The following is a 27918-nucleotide window of genomic DNA, read 5'->3' on the forward strand; positions in this document are numbered from 1 at the left end:
GACCCTGGTCAGAGACCAGTACTAGGAAAGAGGAAGAGATTTCTAATGTTTAGTTGGAAATAATGTAACTCACAACCAAACATTTTTCATGAGCAGCAAAACCAAAGTATAAAAGATGTACTTTGTTTTTTGGGGAACTTCATCTGGGCTCTGGCAAACCCCTGAGATAGAACTTCTGATAGGGACACCATCATGATCTGTTTATTTGGCTACACTATTTCTCTGTTCTTCTTTCAATAGCTTTTTATGTATTATTTTGCACATTACAATTACAGTTGGTTGGTATCAGACATTTAATACAAGGGTCCTACGTCATAATGTCAGTACTGACGTGCTGGGCCACAAGACTAGTAAAAGTGTATGTTTCCCAAATGTTTGCTATGATTACATTTTTTGGAGTGCTTCCTTTTGGTGATTGTATCCCTTAAGGATATATTGAGTTTTAGCAAATTCTTGAATGATTTTTAAATCCCGGGGTCGTATTTCATGTCAGAATGATGTATAGCTGGTAATTATTCAACATATTAGGGCCGATTCACAACATCATTTATGAGTATGGGACGTAGAATTACAGGCATACTACTTTACGTGCTCTCTTTGTGAATCAGCCCTGGAAGGTCCAACATGTTATTACTTAAACTGAATAGAGAGCAACATCCTTTCTATTTGTGCTAATTATGCATGCACATCTCCAATTTATTCTAATTTTATTCCAGTTTTAGATGTTTTGGGCCCAATTCACAAAAGCATGTTGGAGTATGTAAAAGTGAAGTACGGGTGTACTGTTTCTGTATCCAAAATGCCTCTTTGAATTTGCCCCATTGAGTTCAATCTTGATGACTAGCCTTTACAGCAAGTTAATTTCATGTTAATATATACATATGATTGCTTAGTGATATACTTGCCTTTTCATAGATTTGTGAGAAAAAGTTTACCTTACAGAGGGCAAGATGAAATATGATTAAGTGTTTGGGCCTACAGCTTGGTTTAAAGATAGCTATACATGTGCTGTTGTTAGTATTCGTGTATTACACATTTAGCAGGACTTGAGTGTTGACACAACAGTTTAATGTGATCACGGTGCCTGTTAGTTTTGTTATGAGCGTCCACCTGTGACAAATGATCATATCAGTGTGTGTTGTGACCTAATACATTTTTAGGCTATTAATCATATTGTATAAAAGTACCTTTATTGTTATTTATATGTGCATTTGATAGGGTTTTACCTCAAAAAGTAACGTAGAGCATGAACTACAGACATTACTAGTAATAGTACAAAATCAATGTGGTGGAAAAAAGTAACATAAGTACTATAGTTAGCTGTGGCATTTGATAAAGCAATATTATAAATAGATGTAGTGCTAGCTTCATTACTACTTGAAGCTGTAGGAGTATTTTTAATAGTACTACTAGAATAATACCAAGGCCTGTTTTAATGGCACCAAGAGCAGAAATTACAGTGAATGTACTCCCCCCAGAGGTAGATCCAGTCACACAACAGTAGTTGGTATTCTACATCTAGCAGTATGGTATAGATTAGCACTACCAATAGTAGAATTAATATTGCTTACAGAAGTACCTGTCATAGGTCTTGTCTTAGTAGTAACAATTGTACTTTTTGTAATAACAATAGCAGTAACCGTACGATTAGTATGGGTATCAGCAGAAGTTGTTGGTTTTATGATATTGTGCACGAAGTATTATCGGAAATGTTACACGGGTAGAACCAGTAAATTTAGTAACAACGGTACTTCTTAGTACTAAAAGCAGCACTGTTAACATAAATAACAAAGGAATACTTTAAGGTTCCAAAATGTTCCTTGTTCTTTATATTGAATGAAATGTCATGTATTAGTTTCCGTGTTTCGATTAAAAAGCTCACTCTATGAAATTGACTCTATGTAACATTCCCCCTACTAATTTTAATGTATGTTTTGAATAAAAAATATCTGTAGATGAAATGACCTAGATGAATTTGGTAGTAGATTATTTGAGGTCAATGAAGTGTAGATCTGTGTGGCTGCCCATGTTCCACCATAGTTTACATTTCTGCCATTTTCAGTGCTCCTAAAAGGTATGCAGTGGAAGTTAACAAAACCTTTATTGTGAGAACTGCATATTTTATAGTTAAACAGGTTATTTAAATGGACTGTGAATTAATTGCTGGTTCTTGAATATGTTTTCTGTGGTTATTCATTTTTTGTGGTGGTTGTCTTGGAATATGGCTATTGTGTCACAATATTGTAACATGCACTTTCCATCCTCTTCCTCAAGTTTGTACTTCAAAACATGTGCTCGGAATGACTACTTAAATGTGCTCTAACTGTCCATAATGGGATATAAACAGTATCTGTCTTTTCCAACTAGTGATAACCCCCTTTTGACAATAATAATTATTATTTCAGTGACACACAGCCTTACTGCGCTTGGTCGAAAGCTGTTGCTGTAGTATTGAGGTTAAATACATGCCATAGAGCGCAACTATATTCAATAATCTCATAGTCACAAAGAATGAATGTGCCTACTTATTACAGGTGTTTTATTCTTTAGAACTCACAGGTAAAAACTATCATCGGAACTTAAAATTTTATTTTTGTTAAATATACATGTGTGACTATATTTACCATTATATGAGCCGCTATACAATTGCCTGAAGAAAAACTCTGTACAGAACTCTGCATTATTGCCAGAATAGCTCAGTTGATCTTTGTTGGTAGGTCCTTCAGAGGTGACAGCAACAATCAGATTCAACAGGAGACCGACCTGTCCTGACGCTTCGATGGCAGCCAACCTTCCAACTCCTCCAGTATCAAGGCATAGAAAAAGTCACAGCTTGGGAAACAAGTGGGTGCTCCAATATTTCTAAATGCTTTCAGAATAAAACATGTTTCGGATTCAAATCAGAATTAAAGCAAACTAACATCCCCTACTGCCACCACGTGACAGGCCCGACATCCGTGAAATTGACCCTAGAGGCGGACATTTTTATATCAGATTTCTTAGACACCTTAAATGAAACTCTTTGGAGAATATTTTCTTCCCTACTCTGAATTCTATGTGTCACTTCCTCTCTGTTCTGTATTGTGCACTGTCTGTCTCTGTTTCCATGCTAAGCTGCAGGTCCCACTAAATAAGTGAACAAAAACAGAAATCTCCCTAGCAAGCACACTGAATAAGCTGTCCATTAGACCCAAGCAATGAATCAGTGTCCAGAGCACTGCAGGCGGCATATATTCACTGACTTCAAGAGAAAAACAACTAAAGCTTCTAGTGAGATTTTAATCAGGACATTTAGCAGTCAGCTGCAGTGCAGTTTGTTTCAGAATCCCCTTATGTCATCGAAGTTGTACTACAATACTGGAATCCCATACACATAGTTTTAAAAATGTTCCTACAGAACTTTGGAACTACACCTCATTACATATTATACGTGGAGTAGTACTTAAAAGACCACTGTGGGAACCATTGATGTAGCTTGTAGTTTTAGTTGATCAACCTGACACACTGATTGACCCCTGGCATATTTCTTTAGATCCTCAGAACCCCTGTATAACAACTGCACCTTAACATTGAGGATTCTTAAGCCAAGTTAGTAGTAGAAAAACTCGCAGATATTTGAATCTTGACTGTGTTAGTTTGCAAGTAATTGTAGTGATCAACTGCAATATTGCCTTCATTGGCTATACTATTCCTTTACTTCTAAAATGAGACAGACCAAAGCATCAAAGTTACAGCGGTCTGCTCTCTTTAAGTTTTGAGCTTTAACAGGTAATGGAATAAAAAGATCAAGACATTTTTCCACTGCTTTTAATATTGATTAAATATATCAAACATACTAGCAACATATCTGGTGGGAAAATGTGGACCACTCTATGGGGAAGAAAAGCAGATCAGGAAAGTTATGGACATTTTTTTATATACATTTATTTCACCATTGAAAATAGTTCTTATCAGCCACTACTAACACCATTTTGAAGATCTGTTACCACACTCGAAAGGAACTTATCAAACTAATCAGAATGAGTTGAATTGTCAAGACGTTCATACAACTCCAATTGAGTTTTCAGGAACTCTGTGCTCAGATTAATTTAATTACAAGGTGCTAGCATCATGTGGATTACAATGTAAAAGTCACCATGCTGCTAAGTCCTTCATACCAAAAGGTTGACTTGTCAAGGCTTCCATGTCAACCTATTTAAGTTTTCATAGTATGCCATCAACCATAGCAATGACAGAGAAAAGCTTTGAGAAGTTACTGGATTTCCCAATACAGTAAGTATACTTATATTATCCTGACAATGTTTGTCACAAGAGCAAACCATCAGCTCCTGAACACATCAGATCCAATTGTGGTGCAACTTCCTATCCAATATGGAAGGAACACTCCCTTTCCCATTGAAAGAGAATGTTTATCACAAAGATACTCAGATATGCTCCACCAATGGTTGAATTCAAAATGTTTTCAACAAAATGTAAGACATACAATTTACTTGTATGTGCAAAAAAAAAGAAATGGCCTTGTAATATTTTTTTTTTTTACTGTTCTTTCACTAGTTGGCCACACGCGAAAACTGGGCAAAACACCTTTTGATCAAAAGAATGTTTTACCCACTTCCATTAACTACTACTTCAATAAAATGTATACATTACAAATTGCCCAGGAGCTAACCTTGAAAAAAGCCTAAAAACATTTATTGATCTAGTGCTCATTTGAGGAACACAGGCCAGTGAGTATTAAAAACAGGTTTCTGTGTGTGTGTGTGAATTTGTTAATGTGTTCTGTAATTTTGTTACGGTATGCAGTTCCCTTTCATGTGTCACAGGTTTGCCAAATTTTTCCATATTTCAACTCTTTTTTGACTTTCATGTGAATCAAAGCCATATATTCTATCCACCAGTATTATGTGTCACTGGTGGAGCAGGTTACATTCAGAACTACTTTCTGGAGTGTTAGCTATTCTTTCCTGCATAAGTCAGCTTTACTTACCTATGACTTCATGCACCCCAATAATTTATTTTGAAATTATTTACCATCTCTTTCTTTATTTTGTTTCTTTCATAAAAATGTAGCCCATGTTACTTAAAGCATTAATGTAAATGTAAATTAACATAATGTAAAACCCAAATTCCATTTGAGCCATATCAGTGCTTTGAAGCTAAATCCTGCAATAGCCCTCACTAATATAGGATGTTGGTTTGCTTTAATTGTCATGCATTATTTCTTTCTGAACATGTTTCTCTTCTTTATTTTTACCAGTATTAACAATGCAACATTTGTCATTTTTGTTAGCACATTGATTGCATCTGAAGATTCATGTGCATGCTGATGTTGAAAGCGCTGTGGTTGTTTTAACTGGTAGTGTTTCTGTCATGAAGGAAGGAAGTCTGAGAGCACACTGATGAGAATGGGTTCTCAAAGTCTGAAGTATACATGTCTGGAGTTCCTCACTGAACCCATTAACATAACATATAGGAACAGTAGGAGTTCCACAAAACGTGGTAAAACCCTCCATAAAGTCAAAACATTAAGAGGTAAAATATTGGCCAGTAATCATCCCAGGCTTGATTGAATGACCTCAGGTAAGTCAAAACTGCTTTTACATGGCAACACAATTGCCTGCTTATAGTTACAAAATGTGTTGTATTATACAATGTTGTGAGACTAGACATAAGAAGATATTGCATTGTAAACACATGAGGAGAAATGTGTTACTACATTGCACTATGCCTTTACTGCTTAAAGGTTCACCCTCTGCTGTTTAGGCAAATGGATATCAAGAGGAGGCAATAATAGAAGCATTTTATGTCAGCACTGAAGATGAGAAGGCCAAATGCTGGATTCTTCATTTTTGTGGGGGGCAGGCATTCTGTGAGTAGTGACTGCACCTGCCTCGTATTTGGTCTGAAAGGCATCTTCTGTTACAGCCAAAGCAGCAGAAGTTCTTTGGAGGCCAGTAGAGAAGCAAATCATCATGTTGTTGGCGGTGTGTATGTAATGGGCTGGGAAAGTTGAATAAGATATCTTGTTGATATTCTCTTGACAACCTCTGCACTATTTATTGGTTAGTGTGTGACTAGATGTAATATATATATATATATATATATATATATATATATATATATATATATATATATATATATATATATATATATATATATATATATATATATATATATATATATATATATATATATATATATATATATATATATATTACAAGTCCCCTCCTTAGAAACACATTGGAAAGTATGAGATTCAGAGAAAACAAAACAAATGTTTTCATACTATTCTATCAGTGACAGCAAATACAAAACAAAATAAATAGTAACATGTTCTAGAAAAATGCTGAAATTCCTAAATTCAAAATGACAGTTCATTTTAGGATATGTTTATAAACACCCAACAACTCATTTAGTTAGTAACGTACTTTACAGCTCGGTGTGGTGTCAAACACAGATATTGGGCAGACAGGTCCATACCATCTTTCTAAGGATGCACATGTAGGATAGACTTATATAAAAGGAATCTAAATAAAGTGTATGTACATTAGAGGTTATCATAAACATCAGGCATGGATGCAGCCCTCCTGAACCTATGATAGGTTTTACGGTCAGAGTATATTACATACTTCAGGTATGCCAAAGATGGAAATATGTCCTAATGGTATGTGTGTAGATTAGCAGCCTCGTGCAGACAAAGATCATACATGACCATACACAGAGACGTAAGCTCTATAGCTTGTAAAAATTCCCTGAAAGGGGGCATTAGATTTAAAGATGAACATTGCAAATACAACTCTTCCAGAATAACTAACAAAGACAAAAAGGTTATCTTTTTCCGTGATTATGAAAAACATTTATTGAAAGACATTTTTGCTACCTCAACATTCCCGTCTAGGAAACAATTATTGATCCATTGACTCAAAGTATCTACCTAGTACCAGCAATGTTACAGCAACCAACTTTACTCTGCCACTAAGACGCCCACCCAAAAGAAAATGGTTATGACAATCCAAAAAAATGAACGGAAAATACTTTTGGCATGCAGCAGAAAGAGGGGCATTGACTACTATTAACTCCACTGCACTTCTTTTAAAATTTACGGCTTGGGAAAAAACACATTTTTGATAGAATTTCAAATCCTGTCTTCAACTGCGATTCAAATCCCTGAGTTTCAGGTCTCTTGAATTAGTTTTGGGTGGCAATTTGTGCACCAAAAATACACAGAACTTTATTCTCTAACATAATTACTGCCATCCAGTAACTCATTGTACAAAGAGAGGCAAACCTTAGGATAGGACCCATTCAGGAATGTATGCCTTCCTTTCCAAATAATCACAGAGACATAGTTAGGAATGCAAACTAATAAGTAATTGAAGCATCGGCAACTACCACAGCAATTAAAAATTTACTTCTCGCTAGACTAGAAACTGCAGCAACTACTTTAATATTGTGTAAAATACGACTAACTGCAACAGTTACAACAAAAACCACAAATGAACTCTGGGCTACATGGAGTAACATGTATTACCAGCGTGCTTCAAAGCCTTGCCTGGGGTAGAAAATGCTATAGAAATCTATAATATAATACAATATTCACTTGAACTTCAAACTATTTATTGCAGCCATTGGTTTAGGTTTGGGATCATTCATAATCCAAGGCAGTGTTTTCAACTCTTATCATCAAAGGACATTCACCTAACTTTGACAAAGCTTGTACATGTTGAACAAAGCCCGGGTAGATGAAAACTAGTATGTTCTATAAAAATATAGCTCTTATTCATTTGAAATATTTTTAATTAGTGTCTATCTTCTAACAACCTTCACCTGCACTGGGGCGGCAGAGAGTCCCAGTTTGTGCATTCAGTTAACATGGACTGCTAGGAACACATAGGCAACTCCAAGATCAACAACTGAGAGGACTGCTTCCCATCTTTGCTTTTGAATTTCATTTCACTGTTCCTTCCCAAAGCTATGTCAAATCTGTCTTTTTCCCCTATATTCTATTTTGCAACAATATTCACCAGTGTTATCTTCAATGCCAAACCCTATGAATTAACGGCCTAGAAAATGTATTCCATAGTATTCAATACTGAATACTATATATAAATATGCATATATATTTACATAGAGAAAGAGTCTAAACATTACATTTCATTAGGCCCCAGAAACGTACTCATAATTGGCTCCGTTATCTGAACCCTACAGTAGTTCATAGTATTCAAGGACCCATTAAAAACTGTGGAAATGTGGAAGCATAGTTCTGATGATAATTTTGATGATTTCGCTCCCCACACAAATTAAATAGGATCCAGTTTTGCATTATTTGCATCCTAAAATACAATAAAATATGAGAAGTGCATCAGAGTTTGTTTCACTGTTTTCCTTTCATCAAAATATTATCAAATGGCTTCAATATTATGATACCATCACTGTCTTTCACAATCTTGTCACCAAATAGCTTTAAGTTTTAACTGCCTTACCCAAGAAAATGAAAGTTTATTACAAGTTGCAATCATGTAACTGAGTCATGCTTGAGTCAGTTGGTATCTGAGGCAAGACTGTGTATGGACTGTAACCTTTGACAGCTTGTTACCAGTCAATACAATCAGAAGAGTAAGAAGTATTGTTGCTACTTCAAATTTGCAAGATTGAGAACACAAAATGCAAAGATGAAATGATTTTGAAAGATGCTCATCTTCTATCTCACGGTGCATAGTCAAGTCTTCATCATTATCAGCAACAAGAATGGCATTCATCTTGGAGAGACGGTTGTCCTCTCTCTCATCTCTTCCTCTATTACATAACCTTTTCTTTCTCAGCCCACATTGGCCAAATTCTTCTCTGTTTTTTCCACTGAGGTCATGTCAACTAAGACATCTGTTTTGCACATTGATCTTTAATACCGGACAAATAACAAGCGCTTATTATCTAGATAGAAATTGTGTTGATATTTGAACCTTGCTTCTATAAAAACAGCTCCCAGACAATAATTACCCTCAAAACTTTGTAATCCAGAGATCCAAAGCAGTCTATATTTAGATCAGTGAGGTATTCTCAAGTAGTTACTGATCTTCTTAAAGACCTTCCACCATACTTCCAGAATTTTACATTTAACTTAGCTGAAAAACGTGCTTTAAAAAAATATATGTACAAAACCCCAAACTTAAATTTAGTTGTCATTGGCCCAGAAGGGGACTTCTTCTAGATACCAGACTATGAATCTTCTAATCCTCTTCAACAGTGTTGTTGTTTTTTCTATAAGTTTAAAGTCAGGAAGCGTCCACCCCTCCCCCCCTTTAATAACCTGCAAATTATTTTCATTTTATACTCGGAGATTTTGGTGCCCAGAAATACAATGATTTCAATTTCGAGCATTGGAATGAAGGTTTAAAATACACTGAAGGGCCAGAGAAATTAAACAAAATTCAACAAAATCACCGTTTTCAGAGTTGAGAGTTGCCTGGTAATTGACAAATGTATTCTCTCTGATGCCTAGTTATCCTCCTACATTCGAACAATTCTTGTTCCCAAATATTTCGTCTCAAGTTTATTCAAATTAGAAATAGCATTCCACATTTTAAGAAGTTAAAATTTACAAACTCATCAAGGATCAAAGGGGACAACAAACAATTTCGATTTGTATTCTTAAACATTTCAAGAGAATGCATGCATACTTTTATCTAGCCACAAGAGATTGAAGAAGGGGTTCTATGATCAAAGGAAACCAAAGAGGGTAGAGATTACACTGCTGTCAGATCACTCTTCTAAATCTTTGACAAATGGCTTTGATCTATGATTCCAACATTCTGATAGTCAGAGTGCCCTTTCACAAAAGGTAGTGAAAATCCAAAATGTAGTAAGGTTACCCTTAAATATCCCCAGCCTATGTGGTTGAATGCTTTTTGGGTCCGCTTAAAATATACCAAGATTTTCTTTTATTTGTTAGAAAAGTAAACTGCTTGGACGGGCATGTTGGTAAAAGTAGTTAGTTGCCTAATGGGAATAAAGCCCTTCTGATGGTGATCGGTATTACACATGACTCTACCCAAGCATTTTGCCAAAATTGTCACAGTTGAAGAAGAGCTGGAATGGTAAGAGGCACATATCCTCTGATTCTTAGCTGTCTTATTTTAAACCGCAATAAGGGAAGACAGCTAGGATTTAGCATTTTTAACAGAGTAAAGATTATATATATATATATATATATATATTCGAGAACAAAGGCAAAGACGCGGCACTCTTCTTAACACAGTAGATTTATTTTAGGTCTCAAGCAAAAACTCCTACGCGTTTCGAACAAACGTTCTTGGTCACGGCAGTGACCAAGAACGTTTGTTCGAAACGCGTAGGAGTTTTTGCTTGAGACCTAAAATAAATCTACTGTGTTAAGAAGAGTGCCGCGTCTTTGCCTTTGTTCTCGAATTACAAAGGAGACACGCTCCCGGTCTCCACACGCGGGCACCAACGAATGCAGTTCCCTCTGCTACGGGAACATTTGTGATGAATATATATATATATATATATATATATATATATATATATATGTGTATATATATATATATGTGTGTGTATATATATATATATATATATATATGTGTGTGTATATGTATATATGTTCCCTTGATTTTAAAACTATCAACCAGCTGCCACACCTGCCATCGTCTCTTGTTCATTTATCAAGATATATTTGATCAGACTGTGAAAGACAAACCATTCAAAAAGATTCAACATATCTGAGAAAAGACTCTCTCCATATGTAAAAAAGACTGAAAACAAGCAATAATTCTTCTTGGTCTTTGCCTATCTTGAAGGTAATGTGCACAACAAGAGGAACTCTTCAGATTTTTGAATTCTAACTATATGAGTCATCACTAGGGAATGAGTAGTTCATTAACAGATCATAAACAATGTTGTGCTGTTCCTAGCCTCATGGTCTTCTGCTACTTCTAGAAACCTGTCATTATTTCTATAAGAGTGATTCTCTAGGTCCTCCATTTTCAGTAAATGTCCCTATTCTCACTTTTTTTGTTATACCTAAAGTTTTTGTTTTTTAAATTCTCTATTCATTCACTTCTATTCTGTAGACCCATTAGCTGGACTCTAAACCTGTCAACTTTGGTCATCAAATTCTACTTTAATTTCTGTATCCCTTGAACTTTGTGATGCATTGAACAAAAATCCCTCTGATCGTGTCACCACATATCCTTAGCTAGCATATCCCTTGTGGACTAATCCTTGGAATTACTAGCTTCTTGTTGCCCATCTACAGATATATATAGAAACAGGCCCCTTTTGAACACATGATGCCTAGGGATAGCCTGTGATTCGGTCTTACTTTGGGTTTTATCAGTTGGTTATAAATATAAATATTAGTTCCACTATCATCACCTGTTAAAGAGGACTCATTATGAGACTGGCATATGTCAGTAATATCAGTGATATCCTCCCTAATGATCCCTGTCATAAATGAGGTGTTTCTTTCCAAGGTCTCAGAGCAGTCCCTCTCACCTCTCCAAACTCACCATCCCGACTTCCCAAGTGAAGTTTTAGTTTCTTGAGAAACATCACCTAAAACTTGTTAGTCCTCTGTGCAATTAACTATACACCTTTTTAGGGGGGGTATCATATTTTGTCCCAAAGTGATGTGGAGCAAAGTAAGCCAGAGTATCATTCTGCCTCTTAGGGGAATAGCACCTAAATAAGATTCAGTTTACATAGTTAATTCATTCACAAGCACCTTTTAGGAAGATAAAAAAAGAGCCCAACTGAAAGCATTTATGTTCTAAATGCTCCTAAGATTTTTGTTTATTGAATTGAATTTCTAGATGGAAGAGAGTATGGGGTACTATTTCTCTATCTCTTTTTTCAAAGTTTCTTATGTGACATACAAGTTTGTAAGCCAAATAATCCCCAGTCACATACAACATCTTGGGCTGCCTTGTGAGACCTTCAATCAATCAATCAATCAGTCAATCAGTAATGTCTTTCAACTTTCTAATTGCTGTCTGAATCACCAGACTTCAAGATGCTGTTTAAACAGTCCTTAGATGGCTGAGATCCCTTTAGGGTATTTTGATTTGGTCCAGCAGTGGATTGTACTAAAATAGATGCTACAATCTCTCTATTTCTAGATCTTGCAAAGTAATGTTGGATATGGGGAAATGCATAGAGGTATTTTTGTTGCTGGATTTACTCCCTTCACTTCTACTAATTAGTATGGCCTCAATAACTTTTTTATTGCCCATACCTGACTTACACTCTGCCTCAATCAAGGGGTGAAAGTAGACATGTTTTCCGGAAATGCAGCGTGCAATATTAAATCCCGCTCACTTAACTCCCCAATAGTTGTCTTGGTGTGGGATATGGATAAGGAGAGTAAATTTAATGGCAAAAAAAGAAGAATCAGCAGATTTGTTTGTGTTGTGATTTTTTTGTAGCAAATTCTCTTTTTATGTTGCCCTTTTACCCCTCTGACAAGTGCTCTTACTCCCATTATGCAGCATACACAATTTATAACAATAAAACAGGATCTCAATTCACTTCTTCCCTTAAGGAAATCAGTCTGCACCAGTCACCAAATCACCTTTTAGCACCCATCATCCTTTGACAAAACATCTGAAATAAGACTTAGGGCCTAATTATCCGATGGCCCACCAAACCCATGGTGGCAATGGTAGTCCGACCACCCTATTACGAGTTTGGTGGTCGGACCGCCATGAGACCTCTGCTACTTCTAAGGATTCCTGATCCCGCTGCGGTGTTGCAGCAGTGTGAGGCTGTCATATGCTGGGGATGCTGCTGCAGCATCGCCAAGCATATTACAAGTTTCATCACTTCCAAAGTTTTCATGGCTGTGAGCCCAACATGAAAGGTGGGCCCTACATGGCCCGTAGGTGCCTCTGCACGGGGGTGCATGTAGGGAGACACATGGCTGTATGCGCCCTCCGTTGCAGCATGGCATGGACTGCACAGTCCATGTAATGCTGGAACTCACTCTGTCCGTCCCACGGCCCTGCCTTCCTATGAGCTTTTGACAAGCACCGCTGTGGGACCCCCACTACCGAACCGCCTCCGAATTTTAACTCGTAATTCAGTGGGCGGTGTGCAGACAGCTTTCCTGGTCTTGAAGAAGGGTGCTGGCGTGGCAGCCCGCTCCAATACCATCAAAGTTGTAATCAGGCCCTTAGTCACACCCACAAATTAATGATAGGGCTTCATTAGAGATCTAATCAGAGAAAGGGAGGCAGAGAAAAATAAGAAATCTGCCCTCCTTACCCTTACCTACAGCCTCAAAAGGAGCATAATAACCAAAAGACTGGGGTCCTATCACCTAAAAGCCGATAGGTTAATCCAGAGATGCACAAACAAATAGGAAGAATGCCTCGCAGAAGGAGGCAGCCTCTATCTCTTCCCTTTTTCTCCTTTTCTTTCTTCTTCTCTTCACATTTAAATGACGTGCAAGACTTAAAATTCTTATAAGAATGAGTGGATATGAAAATTAACTTGAAGTTTAAAATGCCAAGAAAAAATGATTCATGGAGCCCTATTAAGAGTTTACACATAGCAAAGGCAATGAAGTAAAGAAACACAGGGTCCCAAGGACCCCAGGGGCACACCATTAGCTTCAGCCCCTGCAGCATCCCCATGCAAGACAGTAGAACTTCTGTTCCAGCTCCCTCTTTTCTCCACCATCTGTGCTGTACCTAGCTTCATTTCATTATGGGCCTCAACTTCATCCTTGCAAAAGACAACATTACTTAAGCCTTAACTGATCTTGCCTGCCCTGTCTTCTCATAGGGAGAGCATCTTTAAGCCATGGCCATCACCCATAGAGAAGTTTATCCAGATTTTCCTAACATCTAAATTCACCTGGTACAAGCCATTTACATGCCTAAGGTCAGCTGAGCTATTCCTTCTTTCTATACCTAGAGACAGCACATTTACCTTCAGTGATAGATATTTCTCTATTGCTTTGGTTAAAACATGGAACACTCCCCTTCTGATTTGGCGACAAGAATCCTTCTGTCTTCAGTGGAGAAAATTTCTGAAATTCTACTAATTTTACCAGGCATACTTAGGCTTTTTTTTTGGGGGGGGGGCGAGGGGGGTAAGGGGTTCTCCCCAGCGCCATGAAGCACTGTGTGCTTAGAAATACAAATTAACATAACACAACTGTGGGAGCCAAGTACTGGTCCTCCTCACGCTGCCACCATCTTCCCTCCAGATGTGTGGTTCTCTTACAACATTGATCCTATTCATGCCTACACCATCCTTCCTCCAGATGTTTGTCTCTCTTACAGTATTGATCCTGTTCACGCCTCCACCATCCTCCCTCCAGATGTTGGGCTCTCTTGCAGTATTGATCCTGTTCACGCCTCCACCATCCTCCCTCCAGATGTCTGGATCTCTTACAGTATTGATCCTGTGCACACCTCCACCATCCTCCCTCCAGATGTCTGGATCTCTTGCAGTATTGATCTGTTCACGCCTCCACCATCCTCCCTCCAGATGTCTGGATCTCTTGCAGTATTGATCCTGTTCACGCCTCCACCATCCTCTCTCCAGATGTCTGGATCTCTTGCAGTATTGATCCTGTTCACGCCTCCACCGTCCTCCCTCCAGATGTCTAGATCTCTTGCAGTATTGATCCTGTTCACGCCTCCACCATCCTCCCTCCAGATGTCTGGCTCTCTTACAGTATTGATCCTGTTCACGCCTCCACCATCCTCCCTCCAGATGTCTGGCTCTCTTACAGTATTGATCCTGTTCACGCCTCCACCATCCTCTCTCCAGATGTCTGGATCTCTTGCATTATTGATCCTGTTCACGCCTCCACCATCCTCCCTCCAGATGTCTGGCTCTCTTACAGTATTGATCCTATTCACACCTACACCATCCTCCCTCCAGATGTCTGGATCTCTTGCAGGATTGAGAGGTAGATTATTTCTGAGACCATTTGAGGAAGAAAACAATTTGTCATCTTCCAATCCCACAGTGACTACAAAATATTAAAAATAAACCTTATTGATCTATTATGTGAATTAAGTTAGTAATTTCCAAAAACTGTAATGCAGACTTCTCCTCTGCTTTGCAACTCAAGTGGAGAGACTTATTGAAAAGGAGCAATTCAACCAGGCAGTGTAAAGTAGCAAGGAAAGGTAGTCCAGAGGAAAGAGCCCTGAATGGAACAGCTGTGGTCGCTATGTTTGATTACGGAAGTGATATGAGATAATCTGTCCTGAGTTTAGTAGTCCAACTAGTGGATGAGAGGAATTTAAGACATTGTTAAAGCCACATAAAGTACCTGGGCTGCCCCATTCGCTAGACAAAAGTTACTGAGGAGTGATCCATTAGGCATAAAAAGCTTTGTTATTTATAGGTGAATGAGGAAATATGTGCCCATTGTTTTAAACTAGTTATAATTAGAGTTGTGTGAAAATTATCTAATTTATTTTCACAAGATTACGTGAAATTACTTATGAAATGCGAATCCATTATTTAGTACTATATTTAAGAGATACATGCGTCCCTGTGTCAAGTCTGAAGGCAAAAACGCATTTTCCACAAAAAATAGTGCAAAAACATTTGCACACATTCGCTGTAAAGTTTTACCATGAATAGCACATTTGTAGTAAAAAGTTACTATAAATGAAGCATAGCTATGTGTAGGGGCATAATGGCTTAATTTTAAAAATTTCAGTTAACACAAAAGTCCCAAAAAATTACGTGAAATACACTGCCGTAATTCAAATCTCACCCAGGACTAGTGATATTGTGATCTGGTCAATCGTCCTTAATTCCTTACACCTTTGAGATACTCTACCCTGAGAAAGTTCAAGGAAATAGAAACCTTTTGGATATCAACCTTTCCTCAGAACATTCATCCATCGTAAAGCAAAAAGCATGGGGATAGGTTAAGAGCTGTAAATACATTTGACAGACTGAAGACTATTGGACGATGCCGTGTTCATATGAGCCTATTGGACGATGCCTTGTTCATATGGTGTTGTGATCATTAATCGTTCACGTGGTAGTTGCACGCATAAGTTGTTAAAGATTAGTGTGACATTGAATTGTGTAGCTACATTTGTGTGGCTACTGGACTGTTACCACTTAGTCTAATGACACAAATTTATTTTCTGATCATCTCATGAAAGTGAACTTTGAGAATTGGTCACATATTGGGAGATTCTTGGACAGATCCAGCATCAGATCAAGTCAAGGAGTGCAGAGCAAGGGAAACAAGATTAAAGAGATTTGAGTGACCACAAAATAGTCCCCAGACTCCTACTGAAGTTTTGTGCATTTGGAAATGTGGACCTTTAAGGTAAACAACTAAGCTTCTAAAGAGGAATTTATGGGTATTTCCTATAAAATGATGTCTGTGATTTTGTTCATCCTAGCAATTCAAAGAATTGTGCTTTCATTTGCAAAATATTGTAAAGCGGCCCCTCTGGGTTCCAGCTCTCACAAATGTGAGTATTATATTGCAAGTTAACAAAATCAGCATTTATTGAGTCATTAAATTTAGCTCAAAAGAAAGTAGAGCTTGTAGAGATGTGACATAAACAAAGCCAACACCACTTCTTCATAGCTTTATTTCAGCCTGAGAATGCTAGGCCTCAAAGCAAAATCATAAACTACAAAAGAGAGAGACTAGGTCTAAAGTGTGTGTTAAATACAGAGGCTGATGGCTAACAACTATACAGAATGAATCATATCAGGCTGAGAAATTCCCATCCGACCACCCTTATTGGCGGAGTATCGTCATGTGGGAGTTGGTACATGATCCTAATGCCGCCCCAACCATCCAGAAGACGGTGCGGATATGGATCTGTGAAAATTCTCTAGCCAAGATAGTATTCAAGGAGTGGAGAGATGATTACGTGCAGTGCTCAAGTGAAAGTGAAGCTAAAATTGACTACTTAAACAAAAAATATGTTTAATGGAAATTGTCTAAGTGTCAAAATTAAAATCATGCCCACATAGAAAAATTATAACTATAAAGTGGCGCTGTGCAGGTCGGTCAACATGTTTCAGCCAGGGTGGAATAACTTTCCGGCTTTCGTCAGGACCAATAGATGTATTAGCTACTGCAAATCTAAAATGTGGTGAAAAAAAAGAAGAAAAGATTCTTAAAAATACTTTACAAAGTAGTATTCTCCTTGGACCTTGGACCTTGGAGCCCCAATGTATCCTGGAGAGCTACTCCTTTCTTTTTCTTTTCCTGTTGTGACACAAAGCATACAACAAGAGTATAGACAGAATGAATATATATACAGTCATTTTACATACAGACACTATAAAAACTAACACACTAGCATAAGTGATATTCCACTTAGCGATTTAACAAGCAATCAGAGTTTTTTGATCTCATATCCAGGAAGATATTAGTCTCTACTGAAATACTCACCCAGCTTTATGTGGGGAAAGACCTCACCTCGCCCGGCAACCTACTCGGGAAATGGAGGCCCGCTCTATTTTGCAAACAGAAGGGAGCATATTATTAATCATATAATATGTCTAGCTCACTGGCTATGCATAAATAATTAACAAATTTCAAAATAATGGACAGTACACACTCAACAAAAAAAACCAGCCATGTTGGGGACCATAGAATACTGATGAACAGCGTAGGTTTGTCTAGTCACATAAATACTACCTGGATAGGCAGTAGCAAACCTGTCTGAAAAACTTGTCTATAAAACAAGGGGATTGCCTCTGTCACAGTACACCAAGTGTGAATCAATGGTGAGCATTAGGTGTAGAGGTACAAAAAAAATGTTTCTTTCTAAAAAGTGGATTGCCTTACATATTTGTAAATTGCCTTGCAACTTAAAACTAGAGAGACTCTCTTTAGAGTTTCAGCCCAAGACTCAAGGAAAAAAGGGTAGATTGCCCTACATCCTGAAACATGTCCTGCAGCCCAAAGAAAGAGCTCCTGTCAGACATACAACCAAGGAAACTGGGGCTAAAGAACTCACCTGTCCGTCGGTACCTCTTGCAGTCATCCAAGAGGAAGTGGAGGTACCGACGGACTGCCCTTTCCCCTTTAAATACTGTTGTTGATTGGTTGTTGAGGCACTTAATTTGTAAAGCAAAATCCACATTAACAAATGAGCCTACTCCTTTAGGGATTGCTCCTATAGAAGCTGCTGATGTCCTTTGATAATTATAAAGCTGCAACAAGATATCGTCCAGGATAAACAAAAAACAAAAGTCTTGTCCAAGCAAGTGTTTGTTTTTCTGCAATAGTAGGACTCAAACAAGGTGTTCATAGGCATAGAATCTTGAACTTTATTAATAACACACACATTTGCAGATTCTTTCTTTAGTGAACCCTAATAATATTGTCATGTTCACTTATCAAGAGCAATAACATTATTTCATATTCTCAGATTCAATAGACCTCTACATAAAGGAAAGACACCTTCATTCATTGAGAATTTGAGATTTCGAACTGTACGCCATATAGACACTTAACTCTATAAGGAGAAAAATAACTTAGTTGAGAGATTTTTGTAATTCTGCATTATCGGATTACTTAGCTGTTTAGTGAATTAACTTCTGTGTGCTACAGTGAGAAGCTTCATTAATGGCCATTTGTTACAGGATAAGAACGTTGTAAGAAATTGCATTGTTGGTTGACTGGGGCCTAAGCCCTGGTCAAGCACCAACCACTATCCTTGTCAGGGTAAGTCACAAACAAACCCCAAATTAACCTGTGCTCAACCTGCCTGGTAGCTTGGCACAGAGCAGTCAAGCTTAACTTAGAGGCAAATATTTGTGCAACACTACAAACAGTAAAATAGTTAAAACACACCACCAAAGAAGCCCACAAGAGGTTTAGTGAAAATAGTGCCCACAAAGTGCTACTGGTAATATCTGGTCGTGCCGGACCAGGACAAAGTCGCAAGTACAGGCCGACCACGGTGGAGCACGGCCGGCTACAGGGACCCACTTGGGCTCACTTAAATCCTGGTTGAGGAGCATTGCATAAATCCGAGTTGAAGATCCACCACGCAGCCAGAGCGATGCATTTGTTTGGAGAAGTGGCAAGGCTGCGGTGTGAGGTCCTGTTACATCATTGTCGAGGATCCCGTCAACAAGGCTTGTGATACAAAGTCCGGCGTCAGTTCTGACCAGCTGTGAGGCTGTGAGTACGGTGCCTTCATCGAGGATGCCCTCGATGAGAGATGCAGAGACCTGGGCTGTGGATGCGCCATGTCCCAGGGTAATCAGTCAGTTCTGAGGTATGCAGTAGGCGGTGCGGGTCTTTACAACGGGTTCTACTTGGAGATGCGCCGCTCAGCCGAGCAGATGCAGCAGTTCTGCACGGGGAATGCATCACTCAGCAGAGAAGATGTGTTGGTTCCACTTGCAAGCACCTTAGGCCCACTTCCAAAGGTCCAGGACTAGGGTGGCACTACTTGACAGGCCCGACACACAGATGGGAAAGTCCAGGTGCAGGTGTAAGAGGCCTCGAAGCCTGTTATGTCCATGAGACTTCGGATCAGAAGTCAAGCCAACTAGCCCTTGGCTTAACTCTGGGTTCAAGAGATGCACGGTTCAGTCCTTCTCACCCAGGCAAGAGGTCAGCAGACAGTAGATCAGAACTACAAAGCAGGAGTCCAGCAGAGTGGCAGTCCTTCAGCAGCATTGCAGTTCTTCTTCCTGGCAGAGTATCCAAAGGACCAGAAGTGGTCTACAGTGAGGGTGTCTGAGGTCCTTCTTTTATACACAGTTATACCTTTGAAATGGGGAGATGCTTCTAGAGGCATGCATTTGAAATGCACAGATGCGCTGCCTTCCGTGCCCTGGCTCCAGACTAACTACAACGGGGCATGCAGCCCTTTGTGTGAGGACAGGCTGGACACAGCGTATTCAGGTGTATTTGAGGCTGAGCCCAGTTCCTCCCTAACATCCTGCAAGTGATGGCCCACTTAGTCACACCTAAGATTTCATTGTGTTTATCTGTCTAGGAGTAATACACAAAACCCAACTGCCAACTACACCCAGTCACGTGACCAGAAACAGGCTGCAGGCACCAAATGGTCTAAGGCAAGAAAATACCAACTTTCGAAAAGTGGCATTTTGAGAATTGTAATTTAAAATCCAACTTCACCATAAATTGGGATTTTGAATCCGGATTCCAGAGACACCAAACTTAAACTGGAAATTAGACTTATTAAATGTAATAAGGTAATCCCAATGTTATCCTATGGGAGATATAGGCCTTGCAATAGTGAAAAATGAATTTAAGAGTTTTTCAGTATCAGGACATATAAAACTTATAAGGAGAAGTTCTGCTTTTTAAATACATTTCACCCTGCCCTCTGGGCTGTTCAGGACCTACCCCAGGGTTAACTTATATTATTAAAAAGGAAAGTTTGGGCCTTGCAAAAAGTTTTATTTTGCCAGGTCAAAATGGCAGTTTAAGACTTCACACTCAGGTTCTGCAATAGTAGGCCTGAACTATGTTTAAAGGACTACTTAAGTGGGTGGCACAATCAGTGCTGCAGGTCCACTAGTAGCATTTATTTTACAGGCACTGGCCACATGCACTGCAGTTTACTAGAGATGTATGAGTAAATTACATATGCCAACTGGGTATGAGCCAATATTACCATGCTAAGAGGAGAGAGCACATGCACTTTAGCACTGATTAGTAGAGGTAAAGTGCTCAGAGTACTAACACTAGCAACAACAAGGGCAGAATAAATGGAGGACAAATTCAAAAGGTTGAAGGAAAGTCCACCCTAAGGCAGGCAGGTCTAAGAAACATGGTCAATATTAATAAAAAATGCCTGCATAGAAATCACTACCTTTTATATTAGGAATAATCAACTGGATGACAAAGAAGAGAACCTGAAAAATATTAAACATGAGTAAGTATCAAAGTGAAGAGATGCTAAACATGTGTAAATCACACTGGTGGCTTGAGTATGTTCTATGAGTTAGGAATGCATAACAATGACTGGTTTGTCATTCCCTGGGAGTGTGTGTGTGTGTGTGCACATGTGTGTGTTAGTGTGAGTAAGCACGTGCGTGAGTGTGGATGTTGCATATTCACAGTAAAGTGCTAATCAACACACTGGAAAGACGTTGACTTTCTCATCTCATGCAACAAATTGTGGTTTCTTCTTCCCATCTATCTAGTGTGATGTGTCAGTTCAGTGTTGTTGAAAGTAAGAGTGCGACATTTCCATCCGAGAAACCCCGCCATCTCCTGGATGACAGTGTGCTAGAATCCCACAGTCCTGTCAGGAATCACACCATAAATTCAGTCTTTACCAATGGACAGTCGATAGGTAAGAACTTTCTTTTATTGATGATGACGGCTCTTTCAACTCTATGGTCTGTGCCTTGTCGCTTTGTGAAGGGATGCTGCTGATGACTGTAAGAAATCTGGGGGTAATTCCATTGTCTTTTTGTAAAGGGATGCTGATGACTCAATGAAGTCTGGGGGTATCTACATTCTGACTTTCTGAACAGATGCTGATGACTGTATGAACTCTAGGGGTAATTCCATTTTCTTTTTGTAAAGGGATGTCGATGGTTTGTTGAACTTTGGGGGTATCTCCATTATCACTTTGGAAAGGGATGCTGATAACTGTATGAACTCTGGGGGTATCTGCATTGTCACTTTGTGAAGGGATGCTGATGACTCTTTGAACTCTGGGGTATCTCCATTCTCACTTTGGAAAGGGATGCTGATAACTGTATGAACTCTGGGGGTATCTGCATTGTCACTTTGTGAAGGGATGCTGATGACTGTGAACTCTGGGGGTACCTCCATTGTCACTTTGTGATGGGAGGCTGTGACTCTATGAACTGTGGGTAAACTCTGGGGGTATCTTCATTGTCGTTTTGTGAAGGGATGATGATGACTATGATCTTTGGGGGTATCTTTATTGTCACTTGTGAAGGGATGATGATGACTCTATGAACTCTGGGGGTATCTCCATTGTCACTTTGTGAAGGAATGCTGATGACTCTACGAACTCTGGGGTTATCTTCATTGTCGTTTTGTGAAGGGATGATGATGACTATGATCTTTGGGGGTATCTTTATTGTCACTTGTGAAGAGATGATGAAGACTCTATGAACTCTGGGGGTATCTTCATTGTCGCTTTGTGAAGGGATGATAATGGCTCCATGAACTCTAGGGGTACCTCCATTTTCACTTTGTGAAGGGATGGTGATGACTCTATGAACTCTGGGATTATCTCCATTGTCGTTTTGTGAAGGGATGATAATGTCTCCATGAACTCTGGGGGTATCCACATTGTCACTTTGTGAAGGGATGCTGATGACTCTATGAATTCTGGGTGAACTCTGGGGGTATCCACATTGTCACTTTGTGAAGGGATGATGATGACTCTATGAACTCTGGGGGTATCTTCATTGTCACTTTGTGAAAGGATGATGATGACTCTATGAACTATGAACCCTGGGGGTATCTTCATTGTCTCTTTGTGAAGGGATGATGATGACTCTATGAACTATGAACCCTGGGGGTATCTTCATTGTATCTTTGTGAAGGGATGATGATGACTCTATGAACTCTGGGGGTATCTCCATTGTCGTTTTGTGAAGGGATGATGATGACTATGAACTCTGGGGGTATCTCCATTGTCACTTTGTAAAGGTATACTGATGACTCTATGAACTCTGGGGGTATCTCCATTGTCGCTTTGTGAAGAGATGATAATGGCTCCATGAACTCTGGGGGTATCTCCATTTTACCTTTGTGAAGGGATGATGATGACTCTATGAACTCTGGGAGTATCTCCATTGTCGTTTTGTGAAGGGATGATAATGACTCCATGAACTCTGGGGGTGTCTCCATTGTCACTTTGTGAAGGGATGATGATGACTCTATGAACTCTGGGGGAATCTCCATTGTCGTTTTGTGAAGGGATGATGATTAATCTGTGAACTCTAGGGATATCTCCATTGTCGTTGTGTGAAGGGATGATGATGACTCTATGAACTCTGGGGGTATCTCCATTGTCACTTTGTGAAGGGATGATGATGACTCCATGAACTCTGGTGGTATCTCCATTGTCACTTTGTGAAGGGATGATGACGACTCTATGAACTCTTGGGGTATCTTCATTGTCACTTTGTGAAGGGATGATGATGACTCTGTGAACTCTAGGGGGTATCCACATTGTGACTTTGTGAAAGGATTATGATGACTATGAACTCTGGGGGTATCCACATTGTCACTTTGTGAAGGGATGATGATGACTCTATGAACTCTGGGGGTATCTTCATTGACACTTTGTGAAGGGATGATGATGACTTCATGAACTCTGGGGGTATCCATATTGTCACTTTGTGAAAGGATGATGATGACTCTATGAACTATGAACTCTGGGGGTATCTTCATTGTCTATTTGGGAAGGGATGATGACGACTCTATCAACTCTTGGGGTATCTTCATTGTCACTTTGTGAAGGGATGATGATGACTATGATCTTTGGGGGTATCTTTATTGTCACCTGTGAAGAGATGATGAAGACTCTATGAACTCTGGGGGTATCTTCATTGTCGCTTTGATAAGGGATGATAATGGCTCCATGAACTCTAGGGGTACCTCCATTTTCACTTTGTGAAGGGATGATGATGACTCTATGAACTCTAGGGGTATCTCCATTGTCGTTTTGTGAAGGGATGATAATGACTCTATGAACTCTGGGGGTATCCACATTGTCACTTTGTGAAGGGATGCTGATGACTCTATGAACTCTCGGTGAACTCTGGGGTTATCCACATTGTCACTTTGTGAAGGGATGATGTTGACTCTATGAACTCTGGGGGTATCTTCATTGACACTTTGTGAAGGGATGATGATGACTTCATCAGCTCTGGGGGTATCCATATTGTCTCTTTGGGAAGGGATGATGACGACTCTATCAACTCTTGGGGTATCTTCATTGTCACTTTGTGAAGGGATGATGATGACTATGATCTTTGGGGGTATCCATATTGTCTCTTTGGGAAGGGATGATGACGACTCTATCAACTCTGGGGGTATCTTCATTGTCTCTTTGGGAAGGGATGATGACGACTCTATGAACTCTCGGTGAACTCTGGGGTTATCCACATTGTGACTTTGTGAAGGGATGATGTTGACTCTATGAACTCTGGGGGTATCTTCATTGACACTTTGGGAAAGGATGATGATGACTCTATGAACTATGAACTCTGGGGGTATCTTCATTGTCTCTTTTTGAAGGAATGATGATGACTCTGTGAACTCTGGGGGTATCGTCATTGTCACTTTGTGAAGGGATGATGATGACTCTATGAACTCTGGGTGAACTCTGGGGGTATCCAGATTGTGACTTTGTGAAGGGATGCTGATGACTCTATGAACTCTCGGTGAACTCTGGGGTTATCCACATTGTCACTTTGTGAAGGGATGATGTTGACTATGAACTCTGGGGGTATCGTCATTGTCACTTTGTGAAGGGATGATGATGGCTCTATGAACTCTGGGTGAACTCTGGGGGTATCCACATTGTGACTTTGTGAAAGGATGATGATGACTATGAACTCTGGGGGTATCCACATTGTCACTATGTGAAGGGATGATGATGACTCTATGACCTCTGGGGGTATCTCCATTGTCGTTGTGTGAAGGGATGATTATGACTCTATGAACTCTGGGGGTATCTCCATTGTCACTTTGTGAAGGGATGATGATGACTCTATGAACTCTGAGGGTATCTTCATTGACACTTTGTGAAGGGATGATGATGACTTCATGAACTCTGGGGTTATCCACATTGTCACTTTGTGAAAGGATGATGATGACTCTATGAACTATGAACTCTGGGGGTATCTTCATTGTCTCTTTGTGAAGGGATGATGATGAATCTATGAACTCTAGGGATAGCTCCATTGTCACTTTGTGAAGGGATGATGATGACTCTATGAACTCTGGGGGTTTCGTCATTGTCACTTTGTGAAGGGATGATGACGACTCTATGAACTCTGGGGGTATCTCCATTGTCGTTGTGTGAAGGGATGATTATGACTCTATGAACTCTGGGGGTATCTCCATTGTCACTTTGTGAAGGGATGATGATGACTCTATGAACTCTGAGGGTATCTTCATTGACACTTTGTGAAGGGATGATGATGACTTCATGAACTCTGGGGTTATCCACATTGTCACTTTGTGAAAGGATGATGATGACTCTATGAACTATGAACTCTGGGGGTATCTTCATTGTCTCTTTGTGAAGGGATGATGATGAATCTATGAACTCTAGGGATAGCTCCATTGTCACTTTGTGAAGGGATGATGATGACTCTATGAACTCTGGGGGTATCGTCATTGTCACTTTGTGAAGGGATGATGACGACTCTATGAACTCTGGGGGTATCTTCATTGTCACTTTGTGAAGGGATGATGACGACTCCATGAACTCTGGGGGTATCTCCATTGTCGCTTTGAGGAGGGATGATGTTGACTCTATGCACTCTGATAGGTATCTCCATTGTCACTTTGTGAAGGGATAATGATGACTTTATGAAGTCTAGGTGAACTCTGGGGTATCTTCATTGTCGTTTTGTGAAGGGATGATGACGACTCTATGAACTCTGGGGGTATCTTCATTGTCACTTTGTGAAGGGATGATGATGACTCTATGAACTCTGGTGGTATCTTCATAGTCACTTTGTGAAGGGATGCTATTGACTCTATGAACTCTGGGGGTGTCTCCATTGTCACTTTGTGAAGGGATGATGTTGACTCTATGCACTCTGGGGGTATCTCCATTGTCACTTTGTGAAGGGATAATGATGACTTTATGAAGTCTAGGTGAACTCTGGGGTATCTTCATTGTCGTTTTGTGAAGGGATGATGATGACTTTATGATCTTAGGGGGTATCTTTATTGTCACTTGTGAAGGGATGATGATGACTCTATGAACTCTGGGGGTATCTCCATTGTCACTTTGTGAAGGGATGATGATGACTCTATGAACTCTGGGGGTATCTCCATTGTCACTTTGTGAAGGGATGATGACGACTCTATGAACTCTTGGGGTATCTTCATTGTCACTTTGTGAAGGGATGCTGATGAATATGAACTCTGGGGGTATCTCCATTGTCGCTTTGTGAAGGGATGATGATGACTCTATGAACTCTGGGGGTGTCTTAATTGTCGCTTTGTGAAGGGATGAGGATGACTCTATGAACTCTGGGGGTATCTCAATTGTCACTTTGTGAAGGGATGATGATGACTCTATGAACTCTGGGGGTATCTTCATTGTCACTTTGTGAAGGGATGATGATGACTCTATGAACTCTGGGGGTATCTCCATTGTCACTTTGTGAAGGGATGCTGATGACTATGAACTCTCGCTGAACTCTGGGGTTATCCACATTGTCACTTTGTGAAGGGATGATGTTGACTCTATGAACTCTGGGGGTATCTTCATTGACACTTTGTGAAGGGATGATGATGACTTCATTAGCTCTGGGGGTATCCATATTGTCACTTTGTGAAAGGATGATGATGACTCTATGAACTATGAACTCTGGGGGTATCTTCATTGTCTCTTTTTGAATAGATGATGATGACTCTGTGAACTCTGGGGGTATCGTCATTGTCACTTTGTGAAGGGATGATGATGACTCTATGAACTCTGTGTGAACTCTGGGGGTATCCACATTGTGACTTTGTGAAGGGATGCTGATGACTCTATGAACTCTCGGTGAACTCTGGGGTTATCCACATTGTCACTTTGTGAAGGGATGATGTTGACTTTATGAACTCTGGAGGTATCTTCATTGACACTTTGTGAAGGGATGATAATGACTATGAACTCTGGGGGTATCGTCATTGTCACTTTGTGAAGGGATGATGATGACTCTATGAACTCTGGGTGAACTCTGGGGGTATCCACATTGTGACTTTGTGAAAGGATGATGATGACTATGAACTCTGGGGGTATCCACATTGTCACTTTGTGAAGGGATGATGATGACTCTATGAACTCTGGGGGTATCTCCATTGTCGTTGTGTGAAGGGATGATGATGACTCTATGAACTCTGGGGGTATCTTCATTGACACTTTGTGAAGGGATGATGATGACTTCATGAGCTCTGGGGGTATCCACATTGTCACTCTGTGAAAGGATGATAATGACTCTATGAACTTTGAACTCTGGGGGTATCTTCATTGTCTCTTTTTAAAGGGATTATGACGACTCTATGAACTCTGGGAGTATCTCCATTGTCACTTTGTGAAGGGATGATGATGACTGTGATCTTTGGGGGTATCCATATTGTCTCTTTGGGAAGGGATGATGACGACTCTATCAACTCTGGGGGTATCTTCATTGTCTCTTTGGGAAGGGATGATGACGACTCTATGAACTCTCGGTGAACTCTGGGGTTATCCACATTGTGACTTTGTGAAGGGATGATGTTGACTCTATGAACTCTGGGGGTATCTTCATTGACACTTTGGGAAAGGATGATGATGACTCTATGAACTATGAACTCTGGGGGTATCTTCATTGTCTCTTTTTGAAGGAATGATGATGACTCTGTGAACTCTGGGGGTATCGTCATTGTCACTTTGTGAAGGGATGATGATGACTCTATGAACTCTGGGTGAACTCTGGGGGTATCCAGATTGTGACTTTGTGAAGGGATGCTGATGACTCTATGAACTCTCGGTGAACTCTGGGGTTATCCACATTGTCACTTTGTGAAGGGATGATGTTGACTATGAACTCTGGGGGTATCGTCATTGTCACTTTGTGAAGGGATGATGATGGCTCTATGAACTCTGGGTGAACTCTGGGGGTATCCACATTGTGACTTTGTGAAAGGATGATGATGACTATGAACTCTGGGGGTATCCACATTGTCACTATGTGAAG

The 27918-nt window shown here is 39.7% G+C and overlaps 1 protein-coding gene across 1 annotated transcript in view; it reads left to right on the forward strand.

Moving 5' to 3' along the window:
* The window catches only part of RALGPS1 (Ral GEF with PH domain and SH3 binding motif 1), a 1949641-nt gene that overhangs the window by 1721432 nt on the left and 200291 nt on the right, over positions 1 to 27918 (forward strand). The window contains exons 13-14 of the mRNA XM_086924714.1: positions 2718 to 2844; positions 21163 to 21314. Of these exons, the coding sequence (XP_086780840.1) occupies positions 2718 to 2844; positions 21163 to 21314 (279 nt within the window). The remainder of the gene's footprint in view (positions 1 to 2717; positions 2845 to 21162; positions 21315 to 27918) is intronic.

The sequence above is a fragment of the Lissotriton vulgaris genome, chromosome 5 (genome assembly GCF_964263255.1).
Source record: "Lissotriton vulgaris chromosome 5, aLisVul1.2, whole genome shotgun sequence".
NCBI classification, from domain to species: Eukaryota; Metazoa; Chordata; class Amphibia; order Caudata; family Salamandridae; genus Lissotriton; species Lissotriton vulgaris.